Consider the following 23,653-nt stretch of genomic DNA (forward strand, 5'->3'; position numbering starts at 1 on the left):
ATCTCCTTCTTTGATGCATATCAAATTGTATATTCTTTAAAGATTTATTTTTGTATAGATCTTAGCTTGATTCAATTGATTAAGAAGTCTAGATATCAAAGGTAGTGGGTATTTATTCTTGATGGTGATTTTGTTGAGTCCTCAATAATTGACACACATCTGTAATGATCCACCTTTTTTTCACAAATAAAATTGAAATTCCTGCTAAAGATTTGGAATAGTGTATGAAATTCTTGGCCAGATCTTCTTTAATATATTTCTTGAGTTTAATTAACTTATTTTGTGATAAATTATAAATTGGTCCAAATGGTAGTTGAACTCTTTCTTGAAGATCAATTGACTAGTTATAGAAACAATGTTCTAATAAAGTATTGACATTTTTTTTTTCAAATATATCTTTAAAATCTTAATATTGGCTTAGAATGCCATTTTAAGACTTTTCACTATTAGAAACAAGTGCAACATAAATAATACAAGATAATTCCTTTTTTGTAGCATGAAAAAAAGCTCTTATATCTAGAAATACAGATTTAATTGCATTAGACTTATGACTTTCTACTTGATTTTGAGGAGAAAATATGACCTTGAGTAGGTATTGTATAAGGTTTTAGTTGCACAATTCCTATTATAGATGAATATACTTGTTTTCTAATATACAATCTTCTTTGACAACTGTACTCTTTATTTTGTGGTTGTATTAGTACTTTGGACAATGTTGAGCAGTATACTTAGGTTCTCCATAATACAAGCACAATCCTTCTAAACAACAATAAGTCTTTTTTTGCTTATTAAAAGGCTTGTAATATACCACATCAATTTGCATATCCTCTACTTTCAAATATATGTATTGAAAATATGTTGGTATTTTCATTGAATTATAATAATATTAAGGTGCACTTTTGTGACTCTCATATTGAAATTCAAAAAGTCAATTGTTACGTCTCACAACAAAGTCAATTATTTGATTCAATGTTTGAGAATTAGATAAGTTGAGCATTAATTTTTCTACCTCATATTGTAATTTGTAGAGAAACTGGCTAATAAATATACCCTCATTTTACATGATATCAATTATAAGTTGTAAAAATTGTAAAGCATATAACATTATCAATTCATTGCTTTATCAAAATATAAGGATCTTATTGGTTGCAATACAAATTATATCATATTTTTTATATATAAATCAATTTTTTGCCAAAAAAGCCTCTAAATTATCCAATATTCGATCTTCTCATTCAAAAAAACATAAAAACCATGATAATACTGAACATGAAAGGAGTATATCAATGAATATAACTTGCAATCCTAGAATTGGATAGCTTTGGAGTTCAAGTTCAATCACAAATTATACTTGATTGATAAATCCTTAAAACTTAGATCTTGTGCCATTAAACATCTCGGGCAATGGAACCTTTGATCCTCTAATACTAGAAAGGTGTTCTATCATAAGAGAAGGAATATAATTTGATACAAACATTGAAGCAGCTCTAATCATCTCTATATCTTTGCTTCTTGCCATTTTTGTTGCTTTTTGTGGTGGTAAATTGAGTTGATGCATTGCAAGCATTAATTTTTTCAATTGCTCTAGCATTTGTACCATTGTACTATTTATTTCAAGAAGTTTTGCCATGATAATACTTAAAAAAAAAGAAAGATATTGCTTAAGACAAATAGAAGAGAAGACTTGAAAACATAAAAAAATACTAAGAATAATATTAGTTTAGAAGAAGATAATCCACAATTCCTAATATACTTAAGTCTTATCAAGAAAAAGAGGTAATTCATTCTTAATCAAGAAAAGACAAAGCTCTCATATTATAAGTATATTCTTGTTAATTTAACAAGGACAAGAACTCAATGAAAGCAAATAAACAAATGAGACTATCTTGAAGAAATATAAAAAAATAGAAATAGAAAAGTATGTATATTAAAAAAGAAACTATAATAGCTATTGCCAAAAGATAAGAAAACTAGAGTTTTTTGAAACTAGACTAGGATTTATATAACAACATTATTGTAATATGTGAAGTGTTGCTTGAGAGTACACTAGGCTCCTCGTCGTGGAAGATAGAATGGAAATTGCAATAATAAAATCTTAATTCTAATAGAATACTAAATAAATTCTAATTAAATCTTAACAATGCTAAATAAGCTTTAATCAAATTCAAAAAAAAATCTTAATGAAATTACAAAAGAAGCAATAAAAAATCTTAAAGGAGTTGAAAGATAATCTATAATAAATTTTAAAAGAATCCTTAAGAAGCCTTAAAATAAATATTAAAATAATCACATTATATCTTAAATAAATTTCAACTAAGTTCTAATTTAATCCTATTTGAAATCCTAATAGACTTTAATCAAGTCCTAAAAAAAATCTAAATCCTAAGCCAAATCCTAATCAAATCTTAAATCCTAAATCAAACCTTAATCAAATCCTAAATCCTAAACAAAATCTTAATCAATCCTAAACTCTAAGGTAGTTTAGAACCTTGATATCTTTTGATTAAAATTTTTATCTTTTTAAAATTTATACACCTTTCAATTTCTTAGTTGTAAATAAGTACAATAAATTTGAGGGCAATTGCATTTATCAAATAGAAGAAAAATCCTAAAATCTACTCGGATGTTGTTTGGCCTCCTTTTCCAACCTTGATGCTGATCTTTCAGTATTAATATCTTCCTTTTGCACGATTAAGTTGATTCCAAATTTCTCATATACATAGGAAAATAAGTATGCTACCTACATACATAACTTTTACTCTAATCCAATTAATAGATTTCAAGAAAACTTAAAAACTCTCACTAGTTCTAAAATTCTACTTCTGAGACCCTGATCCACTTAAACTTCAATAATCCTTAATTCAACCATTAGATCAAGCTAAAATTTTTAATATATATTAAGTACAATTTTAATCATTGACCTACAAAATTTTATCTATAGATCTACTATAAAACTCCTGAAATTGCCCAAAATATCAATCCACTTTTATTTCACAAAAATCCGAGTCATCCAAAACAATCTTGACTTTGTAAGGCTCTTATCATGTCATTACAAATCCAAATCATACAAAATCAATGCTCATAGAAGCCTTATCAAGTCAACTATCAAATCCCACTCTTTGATTTCTAAAAGAACCCTAAAGATATTGTATGTGTCTTGTTTTGTGCCTCAAGATTTGATTTCAATCCAGGTTGATAATTGGTCCTCTCCAAGTATCAATTCTTGGCTTCTTGAAGTATATTTTTCTAAAATCTACTCTTAATGCCTTCTTTAACATGCTTATATCATTTAATTTTTTAATTTACTTTTTTTTATTTTCTTTATAGCCCTACTATCACGGCTATAATCATGTAAGCTAATAATTACATATATAAATAGGTAGAAGTAAGTAAAAGTAGATAAAAGTAAGTTAATTCTATAATATTTAATATAAAAGCTTCCTAGAAACTTCCTAGATGTTGCTTTGACTTCATAGGTATCTTTAATTGACTTTTTGGATTAGAAACGTGGTCAACAAGTTGGCCATGTGCCACACATGTTGTTAGCTTGAAGATCAAGCTAACTATGTGGCCCACTCGTAGAAAAACTTGTCTTGTAAGTCAAGGCATGTGTCCTACAAAGTCAACACATATTGGAGGTCCTATTGAACGTCGCCACGTAGCCCCTAGTTAGATAGTATATATAGAGACAAGAGTGAAGGCTTCTTCACTCTTGTCAACTCCTTTCTTGCTTCTAGTCCAGGTTCAAGAGTCTTTAGTTTCTTGTCTTGTGGCAATAGCCATTCCAGTTTCCTTTTAATATACCTACTTGTTTATATTTTGACTTATTATATCGAGATAGCCTTTTTGTGTATATTTTCCCTCATCGAGTCTTTGTCCTTGACACCTACAAAGAAATAGAAGTTCATTTTGTTATAGGTAATATTAATACTTTTTAATTTTACTACCCTTTTGACTATTATCTATATTTCTAAGATAATTTTCTATAATATTTTGATTTAAGATCTTCTATAATATAATAATTTCTACACTCTTTTATCTATTAGTTGTATTACATCATGAAAACATTCTATAAGACTTCCAAAAATGTGTTGACTTTGCATAACATGTATGTTAATTTATAAGGGAATTTTTTCATATGGGTGCCACATATTTAGCTTGTTCCACAAGCTATCAACATATATAGCATATAGTTAGCTTGTTGATCAAGTTTTTAATCTATCAATCAACTAGAAATATATGTAAAGTCAAAACAACATCTAAGAAGCTTTTAGGAAGCTTTCCTAGAAGGTATTATGAAATTAATCTACTTTTACTTAATTTTACCTATTCATATTATTTAGATAATAATTATAATGAATATATATCCATGATACATGTACAATCTATAATTATATTATATTAATATCTTTTAACAATTTATGTACATTCAAGTTGATTAAAAAATAAATTTTTAACTTTATTTGTTTCATTATATTTACATATACAATAGTATGTAGCATTTATATATACTAATATGTAAAGATTTTCTATTAAAATAAAAATATTCAAACAACTATGAAAATCAAGCTAACAAAGATATTGGTACTTATTAAAGATAGTTTGTACAACCACATAACTTATATAATTTTCTTAGTTCATTGTAGTAATGTCATAGACATGCATATTTATTTTAATATTTATCTATATAATTAAGTAGAAGTAGGTAAAAGAAGATTTATTTCATAATATTTACTAAAAAAGCTTCATAAAAGCTTTATAGATATTATTTTCACTTTACATATGTTTGTAGTTGATTGATAGGTTGGAAACTTAGTCAACAAGTTTACCACGTGTTTATAGCTTGCGGAACAAGCTAACTATGTAGTGTACATATAAAAAATTAGCCGTGTAAGTTAAGATATATGTCTTGCAAAGTCAACATTTTTTGGAGGTACTATAGGATATTTCCACATAATTCCTAATTAAAAGTTGCAAATCTATTCTTTCTTTATTTGTATCTTTAATAGAAAAAGATTTATGACTCCTTTATGATTTGAAATCATTCTTAGAAGTGTTTTCGACTACATTTGGAGAAAGTGATCAAGAAAGAGAATTAGAGACCAAGCTCTTATCTTTACAACAAGGATCACGGTCAACCACTATATATGCTACTAAATTCTATAATCTCTCTTGTAACATGGACTGAAATGACAAAGCCTTTATCAAACAATTTTGATATGGATTGAAGGATAATATCAAAGATTTGTTATTGGCAATGTTGAAAACAAAATCTTTTGAAGAATTTATTACTCAAGCCATTACATGCAACAATCAAATATTTGAAAGACATTAAGAATAAAGACTTGGCCAAAGAGAAAAAAGTCAAATAATAATGGCAACTCTCAAGTTTTTAAAAACTAATTGCCAATGTTTATCTATATACAACCAATATGTATATAGCTCAAATAGGCAAATATCAACCGCATAGTTGAGTTATGGTGACGAAAGAAGTTAACATTAAGCATATTATAAGTACAACCTTTGTCAAAGTGATGCCAATAAATAATATAACTTTAAGCGTGCGTAAATCTATCTAAGCTTCACTACATATCTTTGAATATATCAAATGATTCTTCTAATAGAGAAACCATATTAAGTAAAATTTTTATTTTGGAATTGAACAATTGAAAATAGCTACTACTTCTCTTTCCCTAAATAAAAAATAGCAAAGCAAAGAATTGTAAAATTAATATTATTAAAGCACAAGAAGGTGAAAGACGATTGTACAAATTCAAAGCCGCAATGAAGTAGGTAACATGAGCATTTAAACACATAACACTGCATTCTTATTATTCATTATAACTACCAATTTGTGTCTCTATGATTGTACTATTTCTATACACTTAATAACCACATTTGTACCAATTGATCTTCTAATGATGGTTATAGGAACAAACTATACCTTAACAATCTATTTTTGATTTTTGATTCATGTACATACTTGTATAATTTGATGGCGATTTATTTTTTAATGACTCTAATGACAAGTAGGTTGATTGAATGATTCGTGGAATCCATTTGACATTCCCTAATATATATATATATATATACATATATACACACACATAGAGACATTCACATGTATTTTTAAAAAACAATCTACCACATATTTTCATGGCCCAAAACTACCCACTCTAAAAAAAAAAAGAAAAAAAAAAAGAAAAAAAAAAAGAAAAAAAAAAGGTTTAATAAACCAAGACGAACACTGTTAACCCACATGCATGAGTGTAAGCGCACATTGACGGCAGCCAGAAGGCAAAATATCTGGTGACGACCAGGGGAAGCGACGAGAGTAGTAGTGACTAGTGACCAGGAGGCGACCTGACGGATCGAGCTCCACCACAAGAAAGGGCAGGCCATCTCAGCCCCATGCAAGTGCTACACCCCACATCTCCTCACAATTCGTCCCCCGCCCCCCAAGGCAACCAAGCGTCAGCCATTCGCTCCCCCAGTCGAACTCCGCCGCGACCCTTCCGCGCTTCTTCGCGGCGCCGATAGCGTCGGCCCCGCACCCCCGCGGCGCTCGGATGCTGGAACGGAAGTTGCTGGGGCGGCCGAATCTTCCAGTGGAGCCTGGTCTCGACGTCCTTGATGAAGCTGGACGTGTGCCTGCCCTGCGAAAGCGCAAACCGTCGCGATAAGTATGTAAGAAACGGCTGACGGTTCACTTCGGTATAAGGGAATCTCTCGCTCTCATATCAGCTCACATTTGAGCTGATCGGAAGGCTCTGGTGTTGATAGTGGACCGTGACGCCGCCTTCGAGTTTCTGTTAGGGGCGAAGTGAGAGAGAGAGCATTGTGCGCGAGAGCAGAAGTAGGTATGGCGTTGAAGGTTGCATCACTGGAGGCGGCTGTTATGGCTAGTCTAGCGCCCGCGGCGTCCACTTCGGCGTCTCTGTCACGCCAATCGATTGTTTCAGGTTTGTGGCTGGCGTGGTCGTTGTTTTTCCTGGGATTCGATGCTTTGTTGTGGTTTATAGATTGCGGTTTGGGGACGTCGGGTTGAGGTTTAGTGTGTGATGCGGTCAGGACTGGTGTTGAGTGGGGTGTGGTCGTGGGTGGGGTCGGCGGCTTTCGGAAGTGGTTGGCTGTGTGCGCTTCTTTGTGGGATTTGCAGAGTTTTTGTAAGTTGCGCAGGCTCTGTGCGGTGTCGTTATTTGATTAGGCGTTGCGGACTCTCTCGCTTGCCGTGAACAGGGTTGGCTTTTAGAGGGCAGAATGGGTTTCAACTCGGAGGATTGTCCTCCGCCGGGGTTTCGTCGCGAAGCCTGGCGTTGGGCGGTAAGAAGATCGAACTCGACATCGCTCAGCCTCGCAGAATGCTGCCCGTTTCAGCAACTGCTGTGGTTTCTGGTAAGTTCGCTTGAAGTTCTAGTGTTCCCTCAAACCTTGATACGTTTTTGTAATGTTCGATTTGGAAGGGGTAATTGTAGAGTAAAGCGTAGGCCGGAATGCGGTGCCTATTCGTCGTCAAGATAATTTTAGAATTTGATGGAAGGTGTCGTCGTACAATTACTCGCGTGTACATGTGAAATGACTATCTTTTCATCTCAAACTGGCAAATTTAAAGTACTAGTTACAGCGTACTGGCTGGTTATCTAAATTACAGGCTTGCGAGCTTATGTTTTCTTTTTACCATGTGCAGAGTCTGTGCAAAGCACCGTTGATATCCCCAAGCTGGCGGAGAAATTAGACTCCGCATCTCCTCTAGAGATTATGGACAAAGCTCTTTCACTATTCGGTGACGACATTGCCATCGCGTTCAGGTACGTATCAATTACGTTCAAGTGCTTATCAGCGTTTCCTGCTATTCTGAGACGACTATGTCGAATAACTGCAACAAACTCGTTATTCTATGAAAACTGTTTTAATATCCCCACGCAGTAATCCGAGAAGTGGAGAAGATGAAAGTTCTTATAATGCCTACCTGACTTGATTCTTGATTGTCCGGTTGCAGTGGAGCTGAAGACGTAGCGTTGATCGAGTACGCACACCTTACAGGCCGCCCCTTCAGGGTATTCAGCTTGGAGACTGGAAGGCTGAACCCCGAAACCTTGAAATTGTTTGACGACGTGGAGAAGCGCTACAACATTCGCATTCAATACATGTACCCTGACGCCGCAGAGGTTGAGGAGCTTACGCGGACTAAGGGCTTGTTCTCCTTCTATGAGGACGGGCACCAAGAGTGCTGTAGGGTGCGGAAAGTGAGGCCTCTTCGTCGGGCTCTCAAGGGATTGAAGGCATGGATCACTGGACAACGTAAAGACCAATCCCCCGGAACGCGTGCCAACGTTCCCGTTGTACAGGTTATCATTGCAACCTAATCGCTCTATAACTAGTAGTAATCTTGTGAAGCTCGGGTCAAATTCTGTACTTTTTTCACTTCTATCAACCTTGAAACTACGGAATCATTGTATTTTTACATATTTCTAGAACAATTCAGTCCAACCTTTCTCGGTGAATGCTGTGGATTCATACCAGGTGGATCCTGCTTTTGAGGGCCTGGATGGCGGTCCTGGAAGCCTTGTGAAGTGGAACCCGCTGTCAAATGTTTCGGGAACTGCCGTATGGTCGTTCCTGCGCACCATGGATGTCCCTGTCAACGCCCTGCACTTCAAGGTTTGTGTACTCTCCGACACAATAAGTTTTCGGAAGAAGTGTACATTTATGAATATCGTAACTAGTTGGATCAGAATTCTCGAGAGCTTCTGTACTAACAGCGCTTTGTGTTACAGGGTTACGTATCAATTGGGTGCGAGCCATGCACAAGGGCTGTACTGCCAGGGCAACATGAAAGAGAAGGCAGATGGTGGTGGGAGGATGCAAAGGCCAAGGAATGTGGTCTTCACAAGGTTAGGAATAAATCTTCAACACGTACAAGTTCTGGAAACTCGTATGCGGTTTGTCTCAATTCTGGTAATAAATTGCGTGGTTGTCGCGTCAAATCTAGTCTATATATGTTAACCGAATTTGACTGGCGCGTTAAGTCTAGACTGTAGATTCTAGCTTGTGCGATCGATAAAGTACACTGCTATTTTTATCAATGAAGTGTCTACGAGGGGTTTTTGGCCCTATGTTTTCAAGCTGAACCATCTTCAACCTTCTGCTTAATGTATGCTCTACTAAATAGCGTGATGCTGGTTCTGTATCCAGGGTAACCTTGATGGTGTTGCCGAGTCCTCCAACTCTCTCGGAGAGAAAACTGAAGTTGCCGATCTTTTCATTAGCGAGAATGTGGTGACATTCGGACGGGAGGATATGGAAGCCTTGGTGAAAGGAGAGAACCGTGACAAGTCATCACTAGTTGTGTTGTATGCGCCTTGGTGCTCCTTCTCTCAGGTACATTTACCCCATCCTCAGTTTCTCCCTTTCAATGTGTCATATTAGCAGCAAACCATCTACGTTTCTAGTATTGATTTTACCTGTTGATACTCGGTCACAATTGCTTTATACCAATGTTGAATAATGCAATGTGTCTGTAAGTGCTTTTGCAAGCAGAATATGGAATTGTAACCTAAAACTCAGTTTCATGTCGTCCATTGTATCTAATTAGTCCCTGTATTGTTTCCTAGACTTGCATCTACTTAGTCTGAACTAGTCACAGAAGCTAACACAAAATGACACTGCCCGAGAGGGAGATTGTGGCTAATTCAAGCGCTTTTTTGACAGGCAATGGACGAGTCCTACAACGACGTGGCAGAAAAGTTGGCGGGATCTAATGTTGTGGTACGTGGCAACTAGCACCATCAATAAGTGCAGAATGAGATACGCCAAATTTTCCGAATCTATCACTTTTTGTGTTTTGTCTTATTATTTGGTCAACGTAACAGTCCGAAGGGTCTTTCAGTCTAATCTTTGAAAAGACGTGTACCTAGTCTGGAGTTGCGCTTTTGTCACAACTGAGATTGTAGAAATAGAGTGCTGAATGTTGGCTTCTGGTGTTGAACGGAATAGGTCGGCAAGTTCAATGCTGATGGAGCTCAGAAAGCCTACGCAAAGGAGAACCTGCAGCTGCAAAGCTACCCAACCGTCCTCTTCCTCCCTAAGAACAGTAGCCAAATTATCAAGTACCCATCTGAAAACCGCGAGGTAGATGCTTTGCTTGGGTTTGTGCAAGCATTGCAATAACTTTGGTTCTCCAACATTGCAGTACTGTACACTAGTAGGTAGTGGTGAACACCGTTTTGAAGGTGACGCCGCTCGTTTATTGCTGTTGCACCGAGCATGCATATTCCGATGACCAGGGGTTCCTTTTAGGGACAGATCTAATGCAAATGCTGAGACCATTTTTTTCCTATTTGTTTACTCTTCTACTTCAGTGAATGAATGGACGTTTCTAGTAGTTCGTGGCACTCCGAAGCTTGTCGCCCTGATTAGTAAAATAAGCTTCCGAACAATATTTGGTCTCTAGTTTCTGCCAAAATATCTGAAGAGGTTTTAAAAATAATTTAAATGGGTGTGCATTGATCTAAGAAAGTTGGGAGCCTCGAAGAATCTAGAATTATATACCCATCCTATATCTTGTTTCTGGAATCTCTTCAATAAAAAAATCCACATTTTTTCTTGTTTCAATTGGAATGTCAGTTTTTTATGTTCTTAATGTTTGTTTTAGGCACATTTTGATTCTGAATTGTGAAATTTTATTAGTCGAAGGATTCTGAATACTTAAATTTTGTTGTAGTGCCATCTTATTGAATTTGATTTGTCTGAAATATATTTTAATGTTTCTTGAGGAATATAAAATATATTTAAAAAAAAATAAAAAAAAAAACATATATAGGTATTATTTTCGTAAACAACTTAGTGGAATAATCAATACCAGTGGACACTAAAGAAATAGATTATTTGAAATAGGAAGGATGAATTGTAAATGTAACATGTTCAAGTGTTACAAGGCGATTTTTTTATTTTTAACTTTTTCTCTTCTAAAAAGCCTTGCAATTATTCTATACATTTTCAATCTTTCTTAAGAGGTTTTACAAACAAATCTCTAGATTCAACCTACAAATAAATATTGCCTAGTAGATTATCATTTTGCAAAGGTTAAATCTACCACAAAAGACTGCCCTAGTTTGCTACCCCTTTGTTCAAATATTTCTACTTTTTGAAAAGGCATACACTAAGAGAGTAGACAAGGTGAGGCCACAATTTTTAAAACGTTTCATTGGTTGAAATTGTAAAGCTTCACTTAATTAGCTTTAAATTTAAAAGAAATCAATCTAAAGGTGAGGTGGGATGTATTTTTTTTTGTATGTAGTGTTGTCTCTAAGAATAAGTGTAGCATAAATAGTGATGTCTCTAAGAATTTCTAGTGGGCCCATCTCAAGAGATGGTTTTTTTTAGAATAATAATAAGCTATGTCAAAAATAGTTATAAAATAAACTTAACAAATTATTTAATTAATTAATCAAATTTTTTTGCACTTCTCATAAATGTCAAAATAAAGTTACAATCTAAAATGTTTAGACTTGTAACAATAGAATGATTTGGTCTATATTTTAGGCTTCTTCTCACTTTATACTAAGAATTTCAAACTAATATTTTTTTAATCACCAAGTGGGGGATCTCATTAGTAAGGCTTTTGAACCTTAGTCTTTCAAAGTGGGATTCTAGGTATAAATAATTTAAGATCCCTTAAAAAGTTTTTGTGCATAACTATAGAGGCACTTGATAACAAGAAAGTCAGAGTTTTGATGATGGTGGTGGCCATTATTAATCTCATGCATTGATTGCACTCTAACACCATATTATTTTGGAGATTTAGAATTTTCACTTAGGCCACTTACACTTGGTCTTTCTACGGACTATTCTTATGATTGAAGAAATCTTATCACTATTAAGCAATGCACTACTAAATTAAGCAAGCATTCTCAAGTTTGTTGGACCTACCTAGGCTCTTTATTTAGATAAATATTGATTTTATATATTTATATTTTTTCTGTTTAATTTAGAAGTTGGTTTTCGATTGCCTTTTTTGGATCATAAATTCAATTTGATTGCCTTTTTTGGTCACCAATCTTGTAGTACATAAAACACTACAAGTGAATTTTTTGCCAATAGTTCATGAATCAACGAAGAGGAGAAACTGAGAGTCTCCCTTCATTTAAAAGAATGCAGAACAATTTAAAAAACCTGCCCAATGCCGCAGGATTTCCATGAGGTGATCTCCTATTCTGATTTTTTCCAATCTATGTGGCCGTCCTTTCATGTTTCAGCTCTGAATCATGAGTAGGGAATGGGGAGACGCAAAGAAAACATTGGAATATGCTATCCAAAATTCCTTTTAGTATACACGCTCTACTGTTGAAACAGGCTTGAGGAATACAACAATTACCGTGATGTTATCACGACTGCCACGTTCCACAGCCTCCGTTGCTAATCTCTTGGAAACCATGCTCGGCTCCTTCACAGTATCTTTGATAATAGCAACGACGTCGTCGTTTGGCATTGTCTCCCACAACCCGTCACTTGCGAGTACCTGCACCAGGTTTCACCAAGTTATCAGTTCAAACAATGATCGAACTTATAGTGGTAGGCTTAGGACATCGACAACAAACGTTGGCTTGATCATGAAATGGCTGGTCACAGCCGAGAACTGATTTGATCAGATATACAAAACAGTATCTATTTGATAAACTCATATGACAGCTTTATTTATATATCGAAAAATAAAACAAAACAAAATTTAAAGTCAAGACAAGAACAAAACAATAAAATAAAACAAATGAAACGAAGTCATTTTGAAAGCAAGGAGACTTTACCAGAAACTCATCATCGCCACTCAATTTGCATACAGCTACTTCCGGTTCCGCAGTAACATACGGTTTCAGATCATCATCTCCGATTGATCGCGTGACCTATCAATGAGTTGCATTGAAACTTCATATGAATTGAAAAGCAAGCGGATTGAAAACTTAAATCTCTATCGAACTACAATGGGCTATGCCAGTGGTGATGACTCGCATTGAAAAGGTAGCATGTGAGTACCTCAATAGCAGCTGAACCAACCCTCCACGTATTCACTCTCCAACTGACAGACCCACCAGCTTTAATTACTCGTTCACGCTCACTGCTGCAGCTCGCTGTATGATCCTGAGGCGATCCAAAAAATAAAAAATAAAAAACAACACGGATATCGTAGAATAGAATTAGTTTTGGGACAGAGCTTGGTGACAAAAAGACAAACCAAAGAGTGCAGTCAACGGTAAAACGACGGTTTTAACATAAAATTTTAGAAAAAGAGAATGAAATGTACCATGCTAAGAGGAATAGCTTTTCCATTTCTGCATAAAATAGTTCGACAATCTCCAGCGTTGGCAACGTATAGTGTATCTTTTACAAGAAGCGCAGTGGCAGCAGTACACCCAGGGTGCCAATCGAAGCCACCGCCTTTCCTCCGTTGGCGTTGGCCGTCTAACTCTCGGCGGAAAGCCACATCTATTTCAATGAATGCACTAGACAAAGCGTCCTGCGGGCTATTATCAACCGAGAAAACAACAAAATGATTAGACGTGTCTTCTAAAATGGATCAAACCTTCTCAGCAACATTAAAATTGGCCAATGTGTCATGCCCAAGAATTTACGTGCTTACTCAATCAGAGTAAGTACTGGATAGCTTTCAGTGGAATCAGAGCATATAAATACTGGCTTCAACAACATTTCTTCCAAGTCTTACAAGTTGAAAAAGATAAATTGGTAGTCATACAGAGAAGTATGAAGACACTTCTTTCGCCACTTAAATCACGTATACCTGAAAGTTGAAGCCTTTGATACCAAAAGCTGGGGCATTGCGATAGCTGCGAATTCTGCGGCCTCAGGCCCTAATCCATATGAAAACACACAACAAATCAATTCACCCGTGAAAGGAGTAGCAAGATTGTTAGGCTACCAAACTTACCAGAACTTTACCCGACACGAGATCATGCTGAATCTCAAAAGATACAAGAGACTACCTCTATGCCCATCAAAGACACCAAAAGCATGAACATTAAGAGCTCCTCCGAGTTGAAACTTCAAGAAGTTTGTGTCCTCCATTGTTTGCCTTGCACCTTTTGTTGAGAATGATCCCACGGAGAGTACCGGAAGATAGCTTGCATTATCGGTTGTTTGGTTAAGCCAACCAAGAGATGAGGATGATTGCTCTGGGACACTCGAGCTCAACCCTTCAACGGCCCGAGAGGCCCAGTCTACATCCGTTCTTTTTTGCTGGGTATAATTCAAAACCGACTCCAATCCATTGCTCTCACCATTGGATAGAGTAGTAGCAACATCTACTTCCCCAGTAGATTTTTCAACCGATTTCTTCTCAGAGAATAGCTTTGCAGTGATCATATCCAAAGACTCCACTATATAGTCAAAAGATGGACGCTTTGCAAGGTCGCCATGCCAACATATTTCAATTAAGGAAGACAACGCTGACGGAGTTCCAGACTCTGGACCTGCAAGTACTGGTCTCAACCCTTGAGAAGTTACAGCCGCAGAAAGTTGTTGCTCCGAGTAATTCATTTCCAGTACCGTATGTGCCTGCCATCAGACCAGAACCCACCTCACGATATCAAGGAGATATTAAAGATTTCCAGACTTGTTTTCGATTACACAGGAATAAATTGAAAATCCCGCATGCGTAAAGGTTCCTTCGTATTCAGATAATGCACCATGCCGTACATCTCCTAAGAAACCATGATTAAGACAGTACAAAGAGAAGTGTAGCTGTTAAGCAAGCTACCTGCGCTGCAGTCTTCCGATCAGTGTATGGCACAACGCCTGTAATAAGTTCACTGCCAACAATTCAGTCAAGGAGCATTTCAGTCGAGAACTTTTCAGATCAGAGAGAAACAGTTAGCACATTCTGACTGCAACATTTCCTGTTGCGCCTTTAACTGCGGACCATAAACTGCAAGAAAATAAATGTGAAGAAGAGCATACATTTTCATAAATGCACACGCGCTCTTTCTTGAACGAAAGAGAAATAGTTGATTTAGAAAACATCTAATGTTTAGAATTAGAAGGGGATTGATGTTCAAAAATTTGCATTGAAAAGTTATAAGTAACGATCAATTTTTCTTACTAAAAGCCGAACAAAGACCATCCCAATCTTTACAGCTACTTACTTGAGAGTGATGCCGTATCCATACACATCAGATTTCTCTGATTGCACATCTTTCCTGAGGACTTCTGGAGCCATATATAAGAGGGTACCAACCATATTCTTTTTATGAAATCCGCCAGTGGGCTTCCCTGAGGATTTCCAGTTCTCTATGCTATGCTTTGAAAGGTCTGCAACCTTTGCAGCAAGCCCAAAGTCTGCTAAATATGCATCCCACTTGCTGTCAAGCTGCAAACCACCATGCGTCAACAATCACCCAACAAGCTTAAGTCAAGTCCTCACCACATTCTTTACAAAATTTAAAGTAATTTTTTCTATCCATTTAACATAAGCAAAAGCTCAATATGCAAAGTTACAACTATCAGCTTGGAATGGAGTAAATCACCAGAATATTTGCAGGCTTCACATCTCGGTGCACAATACCCTCCTTGTGCAAATATTGCAGGGCCTTCGCTGCAGGCCCCCCACCTTGAGATTTAGTAGTTTTTACCAAGTAATTAGAGATTGTCTTTACATTAACAGCACCTTCAATCATGATTAACATTTACATTCTCGCAACAATTGAGAATCCATAAGGAACAACATGAGCAGCTCATCGAGGACAAACATTTGATCATTACCACAGAGCACTAGACTAACCTAATTGTGTTGCAATGGACAAAACTTGGTGCAAAGTGGGTCGCCACTCAGATACGTGAAGCGCATTTCCCAGATTCCCATGCTCATAAAAATCATACAAGAAGTAGTAATCGGGTGGATGAGCACGTGCACCAATCAACGTAGCTATGTTTGGATGCTTCAAATTACTGCGATACAACCAGATATTATGAAGGTCAATACAATGTGACCGATATATGCTTCAAAATAAAGGTTTCTAACTTAAAGATTTAAGATGAACCCCTTCAAGGCGAAACAAGATGTTCGTTTCGAAAACCTAGTCAAAGGTGGAGAAGAAAGAATGACTAACCTCAACACCTGCAGTTCTGTGTGGAACCGATCCATGTCATTTGTCGTAGATAAACGTGGCTTTTTCGCCGCTACAGTTTTGCCTTGAAATCGGGCTTCATATACTACACTTTCAGCCCCTGTACAATTGAATCGATTTCAAAATTGCAATAGCCCACAGTCACAAGAATCTTAAAATGAATTGCCAACTAAGAAGCAAATTCAGCCCTCTAAATTGTAAATAATTCATACATGGACTGAGATTTGGAGGCGACTTCTTCATATGTCCTTCCAAACAGTTTCTAATCCTTTCATATTCTTCATCCATATTAGAAAAAGGTTTCATGAATCTTTGTGACATTAGAGGCGAATTTTTTGAAGGCGCAGTTCATACATGCTACTTCCAAATGTAAGAGTGGAGAAACGCATAGAGAATTTACTAACCACGCGCAATCTCGGAGACGATTTGGATGTCGGACTTGGGAATTGCCAGAGGCAGGTAATCGCTGCTACAACATCCTCGCACACAAGTATTGGAGGAATCTTGCTTTTGAATGACCGACGGTGCCATTAGTAGCAACCTACAAACCCTCTAACCCTTGAGATGCTGTTCTCTTACACCTCGCTTCTATATATTCCTCACTTCGAAGCTCAGGTATGTTGAAATTCCTACATATGATCGCAAATTTCGTGGTGACTGATTGAACTTTCCAGCAGGCCTTGACAATGTTCGCAATTGCAAACTCTACGACCTTTTACTCACATTCGCGAAACCAAAATAAACAGAATACTTCCCAATAAATCAATCAACAAGCCCTTCAAATTACAGAAACAAAAAAAACAAGACAAAGACCACCCAGAAACAAGCAGCAGTACACACTACATGCCGCGCGCTAGGTTCCACGCCCTTGCAAGATTAAAAAGATATCAAAGATCACGACAAAACCTGAGCTTCCAAGACACTCAGCAGCTTGGCCTCAAATCGCATAACATCACAACCAGGAAGACAACTTTGACTACATAAAAAGCAGTAGGAATTCGCGCGACATTGTCGAACGCTGGGAGACGTGAGAGAAAGTGAGCCACAAGTCTCGAAACGTAAACCTGCGTACTTTAAAGTTTCAATCAAGCTTCTGCCTCGAATCCTGCAGCTTGTGCTGAATTTCATTCCTGCCACGTTTATCTCGCTGCACTGCAATCGGTGTCTCCACGTAGTGAGTCTTGGAATTCGAACGCGCGAAGGGTTTCTAATTTTGGGGCGCAGAATTCTCTTTACAGATTGGTTTGAAGTGCATGCTTCAGAAAGAGCTTGTTTGCAAACAGAGACTGTCTCGGCCTAAGACTGTTCAGATTTGCAAAGTTTTGATATCTATGGCATCGGCAGCCCTCCTTAGCTCTCCATGAACCGAATTCCACATCGCCACACGGACTCAACTCTCTAATCTCCCAGGACTCTCCTCATCAATGGGCTTGTGGGACATTTTCACAGGCGTGGTTGAATGCGCCGCTTAGACCTTGACGGGTAGCTTTGGGGAGCAATAAATTAGTGTTACATGCGTTTTGCAAGAACCCCTTTTGGTTGATGTAATCAGAGAAGGTGTTAGCTGGGGTTATCACGCAATGTGAGAATCATGTGAAGCGTTTGAACATGAAGGCGCGGATGTTCTTAGAAGTAAAATTAGGTCTTGCATGAACGATGCGGAGCTAATCCTACTTCTAAGACAGCATGCACGCTGCGTAGCGCGTCGTTGTGCCGCTGAAATGCTTCTTGTCCCTGTTCAATGGAATTCAATATAGGCGCTACTTTTTTCTGCAATTTCCAGTAGCTAAGAGCGCCTTTGTTTCCGATGTGGGCACACAAGGAATCCCCCTTACTCGAGTTTCACAGCCTTTTTCGGGCATTACTTGGCACTTGTGCGAAGCCCTAATTTTAGCAGGTACGTGAGGTTCAATGCAGTGCAAGCGGTAGACGTTTATTCTCATCTTCCCACTTCTTGCAGAGTACACATTCACAACTCATGGTGGAATTGGCTTTGAGCTCCCGGTGATGTTCTCCGACACTGCGTTTCTATTCTCAGTGACGTGCTTACTGTTTGGTGTAGTTTGCATTCACGGCAAGTCCCCAATATTGCCCTTACTGACCGAGTCTGCCAATCAGCAAGTGCAATGACCAGATGATAAACTACGTTTGGTTGCATTAGTGATTAGCATGTGTCTCATATTAAATGGTCTCAGAATTAGGATTAGGTCTGAATCCTTTCCAATGCATACAAGTATCCTCAGCGTGTCCTTAATATTCGTAAGTCATCTTTAAGTGAGGGTTTTTGTAAATGACATTTGTCTTCGAGATTGTACTTGCTGATTTTTAAAAAAATTAAAAGAATTGATTGACGTTGTTTCTGAACGTTTTAGGTTCAACAGTTACACATTCTTTGTCTAGCAAGAGTTGTATTTCCTTTGTCGTTCTGTGATGAGAGGATAATGTTACAAGAGCCCGCTAGTCGAACACGAAAGAAAAGATAAGTAGAATTATAATTGTTTCCAAGCTATTCCCGTGTACTTTTATTCATCTGTGTGCGTCTCTTGCATAGGATATGGGAACTGGGTGCCCTTGACTGTATTTAAAGTTATAAGCTTTAAAACCAATTTTAGCACTAGCTTTTTCACATGGCAAAAGTGATGATTTGCTTCAGTCGACAGGGGTTTTCTCTGCACCCCATTAAGGCACTGCCACCATTTTAGAAGGACGAGAAAGTGATTTGCTCATGCACTTGTAGTCAATCGTAGTTTAGAGAGTCTGTCTCTATCTCTTATAGAGCAGCATTTGTATTCATGTATCGTGGGCACTGGGCTTTGATGAATTAAACCATACGACTTCTGTTTTATCAGCTTGTTTCTGGTTGCTTGTATTCTTCCTTTCTTTGGTACGATACTGTTACTTGCTGCTTTGTGGTGCATTAGTTTCGTTTTCGATGGTGCATGATGTTGCGTGTCGACTTCATCATATGTAAGCTCGATGCTTGTCAGAGCAGCATGGTCTGGGCACATTTGCTATCACAGTGCATTGGAAGCTGGATGATCATATCGTGCAAAGAGTCACATGGTCGCTGTCTAACATAAACACAAATTGGTCCAAGAATCTCTAGTCTAACTCTCCAAGATATCCTACTTCATCTTGAACTTGTCAACTTGCATTGCTGTTCATGTTAATTGATTGATTCTGATTGCAAATCCGGAAGCACTCACCCCGTCAAAGCAAACTTTCGTGGATGTTTTATCCACATGGACATGACTCATGCATTTTGGCTCTTACCAGAAGCTGGAGTATGTGGCAAGAATATCCTTCCCATTTTCATAGCTAGGAAAAACTACTTTCCTGTCTTCTATTGAGAGATGCTGTGAGCAGAATGGCCTGCTGCTGCTGGAGCTACTTGTTGATCTACTTGTTCTTGTGTGTCATTCAGCACCGACGGTCTGTTGTAAACTGCATCCTTTGTCAGTGACCATTACTGCGTCGTTGGATTTTGTTGGTCACTTCCCCGTATCAAATCCTTGTAGACGTAGATCCCAAAGCTGAATCAGCACAAAATTTTCTGCAAGGGCCCGCTTCTGATCGATGTACCTTCTGACAGGGAAATGATAATCTGACCAGATCGGACAATGAACCATCTTCTATTATGTAATGATTCGTTCATACTGGATCCCGGAAGATGCTTGATTCGGAGTTTACTTCTCGAGAAACTTACCAACCAATCTCAACTAATCGATTGGAGACAAACTTTTCCCATTAGCATGAGCAGTTTCCAAGAAGTACTAAATTTCTCTGAATCTCTCCAAGAATCAGGGTAGAACTGTGAAGTACCAAACAGCCCTTAGTTCGCTACATGCCCACCCTGTTGCGTCAAAATTTGCCAGGTTGAAAAGCATTCTCATGACTACCTTTAATGGCTTCCATGCTATGTTCTGACGTTGATTTGCACAATAATGGAGTAGGCACTCCATCTGCTTAGAGCTGCAACTATTTCTTCCAACGACGCGATTAGCAATATTTGAAATTGTTGGTGTAATCGAGGAATGACCTGTGTCTGGATTAACTGCGGATGCCATTAAGCATGCTGTCGAAGCGGACACGATTGCATAGCATACATGCCTCACAATCGGAGAGGTTTATAGAATAGGCAACACATGAAAAGCGCATGGGCTTCTGAGTACCCTGCCGGTAGTGTAAATGGCAGACTGTTTCAGAAGGTAGGTTCCCGAGGAATTCAGAGTAAGATGACAGGGCAAGACAGGATGCAGAGTTGACCTGATTGACTTCGCCGGCATTCCCACACTGCTAGTTGAAATATTTCTGTCGACTCCTTGTTGAGAGGTCCACCAGCTGGATGAGGCCGTCAGCAGCCCAACCATTGAGCTGAGACTGTTCATGCTGTAGCTTCTGAAAGCTGCGATTTGGAAAAGGTCGCCCGATATTAAATGAAACCTGTACTCGATTTGATCAACGACCCTGCTGAAGGGTATATTTTTCAGTGGCATCGTAACTAGTTTGGAAGCAATTCCCTGGAGTATATAAACACTGGGACGAAGAGAACGAATTTTGTGGACATATCATTCAATCAAATTAATTCCTACCCAGCGAAGCGCAGAAGGGGTGGAAGTCCCTCTTGCTAATCGGTTCATGCTGCTGTTTTCTCTGACTGGCATTAGCATTCACCATTCGGTTACAAAGCGAACAAAGGAACAATGAAGCTTCTCAAGACTGGAACTCATGCTGCTGTAGGATGTGTATTGCTGGTGTTGTTGATTCTGCAAACGGAGGCGACCATGGTGCGGCACAACTGGACCGTGGATTACATGTTCTCGGCGCCGGATTGCGTGGAGAAGCTGATAATTGCAGCCAACGGGCAGTATCCATCGCCTCCAATTTTTGCTGTGGAAGGGGATACGATCGTGATCGAAGTGACGAATCACATTCCTACAGAGGGCATTGTGTTTCATTGGCACGGCATTTATCAGGTGGAGCTAAATCCAACATTGGGAAGGAACCTTCTGCATTCAAGCTCGAAATGAAGAACGAATCACATGTGTTGTGCTACAGCTACTCAGTCGAAGCTTAGATTAGTCTGGAACTTGAGAAATTGATCACACCTGTGTTGTACCTGCAGAAAGGAACACCATATTACGATGGAGCCGCTTATGTGTCCCAATGTCCAATTAACCCAGGAGAGACTTTCACGTACAAATTCAAAGTCGACAGGGTGAGCTAGCTTGACACTTGAGGTTGGTCAAATTTCAGGTGCAGCTTGATCGGTCACCACACAGTGGCTCCTAAATAGTGTGGTATTGACAAGATAAGTGAACATGGCCGTGTGTAGGCTGGGACGTATTTCTACCATGGCCACTTCGGAATGCAGCGATCAGCGGGACTCTACGGTTCTCTCATTGTAACATTGCCGGATCACAAGAAGGAGCCGTTCTCATACGACGGCGAGCACAGACTCCTTCTCAACGACTGGTGGCACAAGTCCATTTATGAGCAAGAGCTCGGTCTCAACAGCGTTCCCTTCAGATTTGTGGGCGAGCCACAGGTGTGCATCCACAACTCACAATAAGTCCAATTCGGCCGCTTGTAAATGTAGTGTTGTGAACCCAAGGAGGACATTTCTGCACAGATATGAGAGAATGTTTTTACACTAATGGCCAGAGTGTGTTTTTTGAGCAGTCCTTGTTGATAGAGGGCAGAGGTAAGTACAATTGCTCCCTACTCCCGGAAAGTACTGCTTCTCCACCCGGTTGCCTTACCTGCAATGCTAGCAGCCCCTGGTGCGCGCCCCATGTTATCCCTGTCACTCCCGGAGAAACTTATCGCCTGCGTATCGCAAGCGTCGCGTCCTTGTCCACATTAAACTTCATCCTGGAGGTGAGCACATCCCCTCTAAGGAACTTAAAGCGTTATCTAACAAGCTTTGAAGTGGTGCACAATTCTGGAGCTCACATTCTGACGCTCTTCAATGCAGAATCACAAAATGACTGTCGTCATGGCGGACGGACATTACGTTAAGCCCTTCGATGTCTACAACCTCGACATCTACTCCGGCCAGACCTACGATGTGCTCTTTACCGCCAACCAGGACACGTCCAAAAATTACTGGGCCGCAATCAATGTGCGTGGCAGAAATCCCCTGACACCCACCGGCCTCGCGGTGATTCAGTACTTGCCGAACCCGGCGACTCTCTTGCCCACCACCTCCGCTCCGGTGAGCCCCGTTTGGAACGACACTGCCACCAGCCTCAATTTTGCTAAGAAGCTCCTAGCCAAACCCGGTTACGAACCCCCGCCTCCGAAGAAATGTGACCGCACTCTCGTGCTCCTAGGCACACAGAACGAAATCAATGGAAATGTGAAGTGGGCGGTAAACAACATCTCCTATGTGCACAATGCCACCCCAACCATCGCTGCACTCAAGTACAAGATAAAGGGCGTCAACAACCCCGTTCCACCTCCGGATTTTCCTGCAGAGAGCTACAACATCTTCGCGCCGCCCTCTCCTCCGTCTGCCACTTATGGGACCCCCGTATATGTGTTCGAGAAAGATGATATCGTGGACGTGATTGTGCAAAACGCCAACACCATGACACCCAACGTAAGTGAGATACACCCCTGGCATCTCCACGGCCACGACTTCTGGGTGCTTGGCTACGGTGACGGCTTGTACAATGCTTCGAGGGATCCCGCTTCGTTCAATCTAGTGGACCCTCCGCTCCGCAACACAGTTGCGGTGTTTCCTTACGGTTGGGTTGCGTTCAGGTATGTTGCCGACAACCCCGGTGCTTGGCCATTTCACTGCCACGTCGAAAGCCATTTCCACATGGGCATGGGCACCGTCTTCGCCGAGGGTGTCCGGCATATTCCCAAGCTTCCGCTGCAAACCTTGGGCTGTGGTCTCACCAAAAAACACTTGTAGGTTGAGCCGCGATCTGTTACAACATGAGTATCGCGGTTTTCTTTAACTGATTGATTTGGAAGCTCTTAGTTAGACCTTTCACTTGCAAATCATTCAATTCACCTCAAGTTTTCTCAATCGTAATGTAAACTACGTCACCGTCTCAGTCTTAAAGACAGGATGGTATTCGTTTCAAATCATATTTCATAGCTTGCAAGCCGGTGAACTGCAGATATGGTTGGAAGATTGTGTTGAAAATCCGCTGAATTGACTTCAGTAAAATGTATGAAATAAGAGCAAAGGTTTATTTGTGTTTGATTAAATGTTCTAGAAGAATAATGTTCAATAAAAAGAGTTCTCAAAACCATTGTATCTAATAATAAATTGATTCTCTCAAGCTAACATTAAAATTGAATAAAATAGATATTGTTAATATTTCACAGAAAATTTAAAATTTTAAAATATATTGTATGATGTTTGATTTTTATTTCATTATTGAGCTTCTTTTTAATTTTTTACGTATTATATCCAATTTATTGTAAAATTGTGATAAGGACACTGAAATTTATTCATAATTAACAGCTATTATACAAGAAAAAACCATGCATGTTTTATG

General features: G+C 38.7%; 3 protein-coding genes across 4 annotated transcripts; 2 read left to right on the forward strand and 1 right to left on the reverse strand.

Annotated features, from left to right (window-relative positions):
- Positions 1-6,727: 6,727 nt before the first annotated feature.
- Positions 6,728-10,339, forward strand: LOC112281535 (5'-adenylylsulfate reductase 1, chloroplastic). The gene is made up of 9 exons (XM_024518184.3): positions 6,728-6,962; positions 7,240-7,395; positions 7,688-7,808; positions 8,000-8,348; positions 8,524-8,661; positions 8,778-8,894; positions 9,196-9,381; positions 9,712-9,768; positions 9,997-10,339. Exons 1-9 carry the CDS (start codon positions 6,863-6,865, stop codon positions 10,168-10,170), a joined length of 1,398 nt encoding a protein of 465 aa, XP_024373952.1. The 5' UTR covers positions 6,728-6,862; the 3' UTR covers positions 10,171-10,339.
- Positions 10,340-12,106: 1,767 nt separating this feature from the next.
- LOC112281350 (protein kinase and PP2C-like domain-containing protein) lies at positions 12,107-17,171 on the reverse strand. Of its 2 annotated transcripts, none has more exons than XM_090249971.1 (13): positions 17,040-17,171; positions 16,538-16,762; positions 16,116-16,233; positions 15,788-15,954; positions 15,534-15,601; positions 15,153-15,376; positions 14,768-14,819; positions 13,995-14,565; positions 13,793-13,862; positions 13,298-13,517; positions 13,030-13,134; positions 12,804-12,899; positions 12,107-12,520 (listed from the first exon to the last, which is right to left on the reverse strand). In XM_090249971.1, the coding sequence occupies exons 2-13, from the start codon at positions 16,662-16,664 to the stop codon at positions 12,326-12,328; spliced, it is 2,013 nt and encodes a 670-aa protein (XP_090106097.1). In that variant the 5' UTR covers positions 16,665-16,762; positions 17,040-17,171; the 3' UTR covers positions 12,107-12,325. The 2 variants fall into 2 exon arrangements, with proteins under 2 accessions (XP_090106097.1, XP_024373523.1); XM_024517755.2 differs by having other exon boundaries at positions 15,534-15,616.
- A 3,521-nt stretch (positions 17,172-20,692) lies between these two features.
- On the forward strand, positions 20,693-23,254 carry LOC112281351 (L-ascorbate oxidase). The gene is made up of 5 exons (XM_024517757.3): positions 20,693-21,109; positions 21,259-21,351; positions 21,469-21,681; positions 21,816-22,013; positions 22,111-23,254. The coding sequence occupies exons 1-5, from the start codon at positions 20,837-20,839 to the stop codon at positions 23,056-23,058; spliced, it is 1,725 nt and encodes a 574-aa protein (XP_024373525.1). The 5' UTR covers positions 20,693-20,836; the 3' UTR covers positions 23,059-23,254.
- Positions 23,255-23,653: the final 399 nt, after the last annotated feature.

This window comes from Physcomitrium patens, chromosome 4 (assembly GCF_059467195.1).
Source record: "Physcomitrium patens ecotype Gransden chromosome 4, ASM5946719v1, whole genome shotgun sequence".
Lineage (NCBI taxonomy): Eukaryota > Viridiplantae > Streptophyta > Bryopsida > Funariales > Funariaceae > Physcomitrium > Physcomitrium patens.

Bases quoted from the DNA above. Each gene is read 5' to 3' on its own strand.
- LOC112281535 (XM_024518184.3), top strand. From the start codon at position 6,863: ATGGCGTTGAAGGTTGCATCACTGGAGGCGGCTGTTATGGCTAGTCTA. The intron at 7,396-7,687 runs GTAAGTTCGCTT...TACCATGTGCAG, and splicing joins AGCAACTGCTGTGGTTTCTG to AGTCTGTGCAAAGCACCGTT. The intron at 8,895-9,195 runs GTTAGGAATAAA...TTCTGTATCCAG, and splicing joins AGGAATGTGGTCTTCACAAG to GGTAACCTTGATGGTGTTGC.
- LOC112281350 (XM_024517755.2), bottom strand. From the start codon at position 16,664: ATGGCACCGTCGGTCATTCAAAAGCAAGATTCCTCCAATACTTGTGTG. The intron at 14,820-15,152 runs GTAAGTAGCTGT...AATTGTTGGCAG, and splicing joins GGATACGGCATCACTCTCAA to TGAACTTATTACAGGCGTTG. The intron at 13,518-13,792 runs GTATACGTGATT...GGTTGATAATAG, and splicing joins TCAAAGGCTTCAACTTTCAG to CCCGCAGGACGCTTTGTCTA.
- LOC112281351 (XM_024517757.3), top strand. From the start codon at position 20,837: ATGAAGCTTCTCAAGACTGGAACTCATGCTGCTGTAGGATGTGTATTG. The intron at 21,110-21,258 runs GTGGAGCTAAAT...TTGTACCTGCAG, and splicing joins ATTGGCACGGCATTTATCAG to AAAGGAACACCATATTACGA. The intron at 22,014-22,110 runs GTGAGCACATCC...TCTTCAATGCAG, and splicing joins CATTAAACTTCATCCTGGAG to AATCACAAAATGACTGTCGT.